Source organism: Clarias gariepinus, chromosome 19 (assembly GCF_024256425.1).
Source record: "Clarias gariepinus isolate MV-2021 ecotype Netherlands chromosome 19, CGAR_prim_01v2, whole genome shotgun sequence".
Classification (NCBI taxonomy): Eukaryota; Metazoa; Chordata; class Actinopteri; order Siluriformes; family Clariidae; genus Clarias; species Clarias gariepinus.
In genome coordinates, this window is record NC_071118.1 from 23,152,136 (window position 1) to 23,162,615 (window position 10,480).

At 38.8% G+C, this 10,480-nt stretch overlaps 1 protein-coding gene across 2 annotated transcripts in view; it reads right to left on the bottom strand.

Annotated features, from left to right (window-relative positions):
• Nucleotides 1–9,227, bottom strand: part of pnpla7a (patatin-like phospholipase domain containing 7a) — a 31,508-nt gene extending 22,281 nt beyond the window's left edge. For both annotated transcript variants that reach the window (XM_053478259.1, XM_053478257.1), the window contains exons 1-10: nucleotides 9,082–9,227; nucleotides 6,925–6,996; nucleotides 6,647–6,734; nucleotides 5,949–6,028; nucleotides 4,579–4,667; nucleotides 4,293–4,433; nucleotides 3,336–3,495; nucleotides 2,876–2,956; nucleotides 2,589–2,717; nucleotides 553–633 (exon numbers count right to left, since the gene is read on the bottom strand). In XM_053478259.1, coding sequence (XP_053334234.1) covers nucleotides 553–633; nucleotides 2,589–2,717; nucleotides 2,876–2,956; nucleotides 3,336–3,495; nucleotides 4,293–4,433; nucleotides 4,579–4,667; nucleotides 5,949–6,028; nucleotides 6,647–6,734; nucleotides 6,925–6,996; nucleotides 9,082–9,150 — 990 coding nt within the window. In that variant the 5' untranslated portion in view covers nucleotides 9,151–9,227. The remainder of the gene's footprint in view (nucleotides 1–552; nucleotides 634–2,588; nucleotides 2,718–2,875; nucleotides 2,957–3,335; nucleotides 3,496–4,292; nucleotides 4,434–4,578; nucleotides 4,668–5,948; nucleotides 6,029–6,646; nucleotides 6,735–6,924; nucleotides 6,997–9,081) is intronic.
• Between the last annotated feature and the right edge of the window lie 1,253 nt (nucleotides 9,228–10,480).

A 10,480-nucleotide genomic window follows, 5' to 3' on the forward strand; every position in this document is an offset into this window, starting at 1 on the left:
GGAGTCAAAGAGGACAAACGGCTCGACCTGATCCGAGCATTCCCACTGCCGTGAGATTTTTAATAGTTTACTAGAATGAGGAGGTGGGTGACAATCTATGATTTCAGTCACAGTTAAGGTGGTGAGAGGAATGGCTGAGATCGATGGCCCAGAAGGCAGTAAAGCCAGTGTCCTTTAAATGAGAACTATGGCCCCGTGATCACTTTCGTTCGTTCTCACTGCACTTTATGGCCGACCCGGAGTCAAGAGTGAGGCTGGAATTAATTTAGCATGAAATAACTTTGAACTGGTGTGTGTCTTTGTGCATGAGTAGGATCAGTAGGGTGCACGTATGTGTGACTGTAACTATGGGCATGTGTGATTCTCAGTATGACTGTACAGCGTGTGTGTACGCATAGGTTTTAAACCCTCTGTGAAGAACAAACATTTTCATTATGATAAGGACAGAGTGCAATTCATGATGACAGGAATTTACTTCTATTCAGTGAAATATGTATGTATGTTTGTGTATGTGTTGCATGTGTGTGTGCGTGTGTGTGTGCGTTCCCTTACTGGATTAAAGAGTTCAGTGGTTAGTCCCAGGTAGTTATGCAAGGCAAGGAAGGTCACTCTCTGCAGCCGAACCATGATGATCTAAAAACAGTCACATGTAGAAACCCCAGTTAAGATTAAGATTTTAATTATTTGTCACATGCAACTTACAGCATAGTGAAATAGTTTTTTTTTCACATCTCCCAGTTAAAAAGCTGGGCTCAGAGCGGATACAGCACGCATTGAGCAGATGGGGTTAAGGGCCTTGCTCAAGGGCTCAAAAGTGGCAACTTGGCAGTTGTGGGGCGTGAACTCCCAACGTACCTGTCTGTAACCCAGAGCCTTAACCATTTGAGCCACCACTTCCCCAACGGATGCTACTACATCAATTAACACCATTTCAGTAATCCTTTCCCCTTATTTTAAAAAACTACAGTATATTAAAAAATTAGACAAGGTTAAACATGTCTGGTGTCTTGAGTTAGCTTTTTTTTTTGTTTGTTTTATCCTGGAGCTACCTGGGTAGAGTTGCAAAGACATAAGAGAAGTTTATTATTCAGCATCATACAGTACGAGTCAAAAGAAAAATTATTAGGCTTTATTGCTCAAACTGGATTCTAAAAAAAATGTACTCAGCTATTTGCAGGAGTTTTTTTAAAGAAATTTACGAGAGCATACGAGAAACATACGAGAGCTCCTGAGTTTGTGTAAATTCCTGTGACTCATTAATGTGACCTTGTGATCTTCAATCGATGGGTGTCTAACAGAATCGCTGTCAAGGCGAAGTAGCTCAATTCATTAGATAACTAATTGAATTTATTAAACAATTTTTTTAATCTATCAGTTAATTCAATTATACACACAAATTAAATGAGCATTTTGTAATTTTTACATAAACCCATAATTGAACATACACCAGACTAGCAAAACAATTAGAACAAAGGAAATGATGTCCTGTGGAAACAGGAAGAGTTAGTGTGTGTCTACAAGAGCTGACGCACTTTAATGGCTTTGATGGTGAATTCCTTTATGGTGTTTAGTCATATTGTGTTTTTTTTTTTTTTTTTTGGGGTTGTTTTTTTAAGCTTGTCCCATTACTTGGTAAAACTGGTTGTTTATGGAACACATGAGATGAAGAATGCATAAAATGTAGAATTCAGTTACATCTCAAGTCTTTGGTGTGACAATTTATGTATCATCAAACTGGCACCATAATCAATTATTTACATTTTTTGCATTTAAAGTGTTCAAATGTTTCTGTTCCACTAGAATCCTACAGGTGGTGCACTCTGACTGTTCCTATGTGTTAGGAGCGAATTATTTGCTAAGCATGTTTGGAATTTTAAAAAATGACATAAAAATTTAGAAATATGAAATCAATATTTCTAAAATTGCGATATTTTTCGAATCGCAATACAAATCAAATCAGCACATACTGTAGGCATCATAATAATATCATATCTAGAGGCTCCTGGTGATTCCCGTCCTTACCACAGACCTCATAAAATATAAATCAGTAATCTGTATAGTATTGGTTAATAGTATACAACTGTAGAAGAGTAATGCTTCCTAATTCCAAAAAGAACCGGGTTTCAAGGCTCCCGAGCGGTGCAACAGTAACACGTTCGCACCATGCTCCGGAGATCGTAAGTTCGACTCCCTGGTGAGGTGACAGTTATCCATAGCCGCTCTCTTGGGTAGTGACACAAGCCAATCATAGTCTTGTGTGAGCACATTGCAGGCGGAGAGTTATGTTGTTCTGTAACATGAGCGGAAGTTGGAAAAGATGCGCTTTAGCGAAGTCATTTGCATCACTGATGCGATGGGTGAGAATTGGCGACGACTAATATCCGGAGTAATTCTAAGTTACTTTTGAAGTTTCTTCCTCATGTTGCTGTTGTTTAACTCTCTTTTGGCATATAAATTTGAAAGCTGCTTTTTTTCCCCTGATAAAAAAATATATAATAACGATATAATACAAATAAAACATAACTGACCTGAAATCAACATTTGGCCTAAACATGGGATGTTAGTTTTGATCAGATTTGAGTCTATACCTGTATAACTCTGACTAGCGTCTCTGGATATTTCTCAAACACAGCCTCGAAGGCAGAGGCAGGCAGGCGTAGGATGGTGGAGCGCGCTGCTGCTCGAGCAGACACGGTCTTATACGGAGCAGGATAGCCCTACGGAACAAATCAGTAGAGGATGAGAATGCGGGTAAAAAAAAGTGTAAGGAAGTCATTAACTTTTGTGTGCTGGCACTAGATGAAGGACAAAGCACAAAGAACAAATGAAAGAGAGAGAGAAAGACAGAGAGAGAGAGAGAGAGAGAGAGACATACTGTGATGATGTCTAGAATGCTGAGCAGGCTGTGAACACTGTCTCCGGGCAGCACGTCCTTCACCACTGGATCTGTTCCATCCTGAGATACATATTCACATGATTAAACAAACACAAGTAAGAAACTGATACCTGCTAGAACAGGATTGGAGTGTGTATAGGATAAAGATGAAAAAAACAGTTCATGGAGTGGATCCCCTTTTTTTATTTACATGTAATTAAAGTTATCAAGTTAAGTCCAATAGTTAAGTCTGGGTCGTTACTCATATTTAGATTTTTTTATATACCTGGATCACCAAATATAGATTTACATCTCAACGACTGGGTATAGTGTCCACAACCGCAAGCGCATCTCATCTTTGACCCTACCATATTGTAAAGCGAAGTAACTCATGTACTGTATCTCAAGCTGCCAATAATAAAATCAATTTGTGACACGTTTTTCTGAGGTTGACCCTCACATTCTCACGGATGCACAGCTCCAGTCTCCCGTCCTGCACCACGTAGATGCTGTCATCGTTGTCTCCCGGCTTGAACAGTCCCTCGCCCTCCTGCAGCTCAATGAACACCATGTGCCGACAAAGCTCCAGAAACAGAGGTTTCTCAAAGTGACCCAGCACTCTGCACCGCACACGCAAAAACCACAGAAAAGAAAATTATAAACGGTTATAACAAACATTCAGCATCTTTAAATGGGTAGGGGTCGCATGAGCTACAAAAACAAAGTGTTCTTTAAAAAGAGCAGATTACAAAAATAGCAAACCACACTGCAGTCATTTTGGACCTCGGTCAGATGTGCAGGCGAGGTGTTTTTTTTTTTTTTTTCAGTGCACGATCAAAAACAAGAAACAAGACTTTACTTTACTTATAAATAGTTTTCTGATCATTTAGGAATGATGTATATGCGTACATGTGTAATGAAGACAGAATAGGTGATGGCTTTTTCAGGTTTTACAGGAAAGAAGTATTTGGTTCAACACTGATCCTGAGAACTAGATTTAGTTCAACTGCTCGCTGACACAAATAGGACTAAATAAAAAATTACACTGTTATAAACCCAACAATACTAAAAAGCATAACCTAATATAGCCTATGCATAGCTAATAAATAAAACTTTGTACATATTGCGAAATAAAACTGCACAATAATGCAATCATAGTCCCGCCAAATGAGTGTTTTCTTTACCGCGTGTGTGTGTTTATTTAAATCACTCATTTTCTGAATATGCAAAGTGTCAAACATTCATGATAGCTCTTCTTTCCCATGCCCTAAAACCATTAGTTTAAGTTGGTCTTTACTGTAAGAAGACACCAAAAAAAGCTTGAACAAACTTTTCACTACTAGGGAAATTCATACTGTTGCCCCCAAGTCACGCATGCTACAAAACATAATCTGTCCATCCGGTCAGAATTACCAACCTGACATTCTTAAGCATGTAAAGCACCTCAGAGGGCAAGTTGGAGTTCTGCACGTCGAACTCTGTAAGGTCTGCCTCCAGCAAAGAGGGAGGAGGTTCCTTGTGCTGCACGGTCGGAGGCTCCTTCTTTATCCGCAATATCCTGCAATTCAACAATCAGGAGTCAAAACTTTAACTCAATTCACAAATTTGCATTTGCTACTTGACGTCAAACTGTTATGACATTTACCCAGGCTGTGTTACCAAATATTGTGCAATAAGAATCGCTGAGCCTTTTAAACAAATACCTTCGAGCTATACTCAAGACTTTAGGTCTTTTCCGGGGGCGATGTTTAGAGACTGATGTAGACGAGGGTGTGGAGGATAGCGTCTGGACCTAACAGGAAGCAAATGAAAAAGGAATTAACAGAATATGGAGCTGTGAAATGTGCGGAAATTTGGACAGGATTCCGTCCTTGCGATGACACAATAAACAGTGCCATCTAGTGGTCAGAGGAAAGTTGTGACTCCGAAACAAGTAGAATTAAGTAAATTTAGGAGTGTTTCTATGGAATAAGATCTGTATAAAATTTTTTTTTTAAAGATATTAAGCCCTCGAGCTAGGACAACCTTCGCATCTGCTCAGAACATTTTCCTGGTTTCGTTTAAACCTTATTTTGATCTACCTTAGATTTCAAACTGATCATTATGTCTAAATGCGTTTGTTGTCAGTTGCAACTGAATCACACCAAGAACGTTATGGTTGAGGAATATCTAGGTTACATTCATTGTGTGTTAGATTTTACATGCAAAATCATACCATTATTATACAATCTACCAGCAGCAGGTGCTTGTCTACCAACATGGCAGCCATCAGAATTTTCGTAAAGTAACAGTTATGCTCTGTGAGTATGCAGTTCTGCACTGCTAGTTATTTTTTTGTTCACTGAATCTAATTTCATGTTTCAAAATTAAATTACTGACTAGTATCGGGATTTAAGGTACAGAACAAGAAGTGATCATGACCTGATCAGAACCGGAATCTGTTTAGTGACTGAATTCTGGACGGATCAGGATCTGCTCAGTGATTTTAAACTTGAGGGTTAGGGGCTAACTGATAGGTGCATGAAAAGTGCCACAACTTTAAGTTCTAGGATAAATTATGAAAAAGAATTCATATTGCTTGTTGTGTCCGCCACACTTTGATACTTCTCACCTCCTAGCCCCGAACCATAACACAGAGAGAAACACACACGGACACATGATGTGTCGTTCTGTGTTTTTTATCAACAAAAAAAGCATCTTTAAGCTTTCGGGCCAGGTGTCCTGTGTCACGCACATCCCATACATCTAAAGATCCAGTCATTAATATGTAAGTTCATAGTGCAAACAACTCGTATTTTTATTTGCTAGAATGCTTTTGTGTAACAGTAAATGATAGTGTTCCCTATCGATTTCCTCTCTATGACTTAAATCAAATTCAAATTTTATTTGTCACATACACAGTCATACACTGCATACCGTACTGTGTATGACTGTGTATGTGACAAATAAAATTTGAATTTGATTTAGACAAAAGCGTTCCAGCAAACACGTGTTATTTGCACAATGAAGCGGTTGATTTATGAGCATAGAGGCATGGGAAAGTTCGCACAGTATTACAAAACTTCACACTAACCTTTCTCATGATCTTTCTCCCATAAAAAAGAACTTTGTCTCTTTTCCTGAATCTGTAGCGAGGCGTCCCCGTCTGCTGACCTGCAAAACACACGGCGCAATGAACTATAAACTTTTTTATTTATATTTAACAACAGTCCTCTTGATTCTTAATAATAACTGATTAGTTGTCTATAACAGCACGTCACAGTTAATAGCAGTGCTGGCAGGTAAGGTTTATATTAATGTACTATAATCATTTCCATAATACCAACTTGACTTAACAAATTAATGACTTTTCAGTAAGAAATCAATATGTTTTTCACCACAGAAGAGAGGACTTTGTGCTCTCTGGCTTCTGAGTAAATATTGTTTTCTTGGTAAGGGGGAAAAGAAAGGCTTAAGATATTATAATACTATGAAAATTGGAACGAACAACATTAAAATGTAATTATAAAGAGTTATAATGAATGATGCCTTGTTCTTTTTCGAATAACACAATTAGTTTGAAAATGACTGTGGTATAAGAGGAATAAAGCGCTATTGGTTATTATTATTTTTTTTTTTACATCAGCACAGCCTATGTGTTTTAACCTTATTTTAGGTTAAATAAAGGGCACACAAATATATACATAAAGTGATATCTTATGCTAGCCATTTAAGTCACAAGTGGTACAGTAGAAAAAAAATGCTATAAGGATAAACAAGATTAAAACTTACTCGCTAACTTGTATCTACGGTAGAGGAAGAGCACGGAGATGCCTATAAGGCACACTGCCACAACGGCCCCCATCAACACACCTGTCAGCTGCAAAACAGAGACGTGATTCACATGACGCATAATCTAGTAATAGAGGGGACATTATACACGAGGACTCATCTCATGACTTGCTTAAAAGCAGTGGGCCTCATATGTATTTCTCATATCCTACATTTGAATTCTAGAATGGAACAGTATATAATAATAGGTTTAAAAAGGGACTCTCTGTGTTAAGTACCATTGTGGTCTGCATCCTTTCCTCCATAAACTGTTGCACACGGGCACGAAAGTCCGTTCCAGCTAGTGTAACCTGAAGCAAAACACAATGTATTACCAATAATAATAAATGAATAAATACATATAAAACAGTTGATTCTTCACACGGTTTAATAAGCATTTGAACGACAGGTTAACTGCAAAGTTTAGCCATCATAGTGTGAAATGACACCACAAATAATGCTGCTATATATTTAGGCTTCCTTACTGAGTGGAAACTGTTTTTTTTAGCATGTACTCTTGCATGTTGGTTAAAGTGGCAAGACAGTGCTGAAAACCCTGCCAAACCAATAAAATTTAAATAACTATATCGGTACTGAGATTAAAACTAAAAAATTATTAATAACTTATTTTTGCCGGTTAAATTCTAATCGTCAGGAACATTTTAAACATTGGTTATTTTATGAAACAGTTTCCTAAAAATAAGAAAAAAAAACCTTAATGGTCTTACAATTTTAATAAAGCAAATTTGAAGTAACTAAAAATCCTTTTTGAGTTGGGTGTTTTACTGGCTGAACTATCAAAACTAAGGTCCCATGTTTTAAAATGGCTCTTCATACAGACAAAATATTACAATATGGTAAGGTCATGAAATGATTACAGTCTGATTCTAATCTTTCAAAGTGCTGGAAGTGTCTTTGAAGCCAGACAAAATGGTCTTTGAGGAAATTATCTTCCTCAAACCAGCTACTGCTTGCCTCAGGCAGTTTCCTTCCTGACTTCCTCAGAGAGAGAGACAGCTTCTTACATTTTTTTACATTAAAATAGTTAACATGAACTCTACCACTGGACACTGAGCTTGCAGTGTAATATGTACAGCTAGCTTATACAGTACTAGCTTATATGTATGTACATACTTACACCATTTGAAGTGATAGATCTATTTTGCAGTGCCTTGCAAAGGTACTGAACTAAGGTCTAGTCTAGATTATGTTTAGGATCTTGCTTGAATTTATTAAACGTATAAGTTTGTTTAGAAATGTTTTTTATTTAGTTTATTTATTTAATTATGGTAGTTGACAGATACATGCTGTTCAGTAAAAATGTAGCTTTTTGTTTAAATTCATTTAAAGTTAAATGTTACATTCAAATTAGTTTGTATTGTTTAAATGCTTGGTTTTGAAGTAAGAAAACTAATGTTATATGGAATGAGCTACATTCAAGTAATCATTAAACTTTTTTAAAAGTTTTAACAAAATCGGGGTATCGTGGGGCAGAGGTAGCTCAGTGGTTAGGGCATTGGACTACGGTTCGGAAGATCCCAGGTTCAAACCCCACAACCACCAAGTTGCCACTGTTGGGCCCTTGAGCAAGGCCCTTAACCCTTAACTGCTCAGATGTGTAATGAGATAAAAATATGCTCTGGATAAGAGCATTCTCTCCCAAATGTAAATGTGATAATATCATCATGGGAGGTAATTGTGGTAGTGGTTTGCCTTGCGGTAGCAAGTCGATAGAGTCACCACAGCGGACCAGTTGATCCGCACAACAACTTGGCACAGGTGATATATATGCCCTTACTGACGCAACCTTTCCATTTTATCGAGGCTTGGGACCAGCACTGCATCCAGTAGCTGGGGTTTGAACATTGGCGGGGAATCGAACACAGGCTTTCCACCTACCGATAATATAAATGGCATCGCTGTAGATAATTTGCAGTCAGATCCCGGATTTCAGTAGCTGTAAGCTTGGCCTAATTTAACAGTAATACTATCCCTTTTCCTTGTAGTTCACGGTACACACAGGGGTCGCCACAACGGACCATTCGGTCCCCGCAACAAACTTGGCACTGGATTTACGCCGGACGCCCTTTCTAATGTAACCCTGCCATTTTATCCAGGCTTGGAACCGGCACTGCATGTAGTGGCTGGGTTGTACAGGGTGTGGCAACCCACCGACAGCAGGCCTCGAACCCGGATCATCAGATCCTCAAACCAACACCCTAGAGCCTCAGCAGCCTGATGGAGTTTATAGTCATTTGTGCAGAATAAGAGGTGTAAAAGTGTAGTGTAGTTAAATAAGGTAGGAAAAAGACCCAGCAGTATTCCCACAAAAAAACTGACTTTGTTGTTTAGAAAAGCTTGAATTATTATTATAATTTAAATAATAAGTCACTTACTGGAAATGAGCACGATTTTTGTCCGTCTTCACCCATTTCTACACACAGGGGAGAGTGTAAAGTAACCATGGCATGAGTTCACAGCAGGAAAAGTAACGTTAAAGAACATTAACGCTGATATCAGACTACATAAACGTGCTACAGACGCCACAGAAAACATAACTGTTAAGGCAACTGTCAGGACAATAAATCCCAAAGCTCACTAACAGGCTGAGGAGCGGATCTCAGATAAACCCCAGGACTGAGACGTTAGCCGTTTATACTGGCGTTAGCTCGCTGTAAACGTTACAGCTCTTCTTAAAACGATAGAAATGATGCTTACCAATGGAAAGAGGCGAGAACATAAATTTCTTTATTCATACGGTTTTTGGTTTTGTTTTTTTGGTTTTTTTTTTGAAAGCCTTTCCTTCATTCTAAACTTCTCTCACTTGTGTGTTGTCACCACGGCTGTTTACTCCAGCTGTCAGAGACATGAGAATATTCTCTCTCGCTATTGGCTGTTTAAATCTGAAACCAGCCAATCAGAGACGCTGTTGTTTAGCGGCGGTCTCCTGCTGGATACTTTCCCCCAGTGCCTTGTCAACAATGTCAGCCTACAGCTCGCAGGAGGTGGAGTGGAAACTTAAATCTTTATTGCAACAAGCTCCTGAACCACAAGGAGGCGAAATGGAAATATATACACAATAATACAATGATTAGCCATAATATTATGACCACCTGCCAGGTTTTGTCAGGTGTTCTGACACCTTTCTATCACAACCAGCATTAACCTTTTCATCAATATGTTGTAGACTTGCGCTTCTATTGGATCTTTGCTCCCCATGTGCATCAGTGAGCCTTGGCCACCCATGACCCTGTCGCCAGTTCACATATCCCACTTAGGAAGCTGTGGTCCGAACACAGGCTCAGCCAGGAAACAGCGCCTCTGGAGCAGATAAGGACCTTGGCATGAGTTTACAGCAGAAAAAGTAACATTATAGAACATTAAAGCTGATATCAGACTACATAAATTTGCTAATTAACGCGAACTGAGCTTAAGTTGATTCACGCCACAGAAAACATAACTGTTTACGCAACTGTCAGGACAATAAAACCTTGCTCACGGTCCTTATCTGCTCCAGCAACTGCATTAATTTGCTGTTGCTTGGACTTGAATCCCCAACCTTCTGATCAGTAACGCACAGCCTTAACTAATTGAGTCACCACTGCCCTTTTCCTTCCTTGGATCACTTTTGGTGTGTCCTGACCACTGTTTGGAAACAGGAAAAAAATGGGCAGGCGTAATGATTTGAGTAAGTTTGAGAAGGGCTGAATCATGATGGCTACAGAAGTGGATCAGAGGAACTCTAGAACTGTAGCTTGTGTGGGATGTTCCCAGGCTGCAGTGGTCAGGATATGC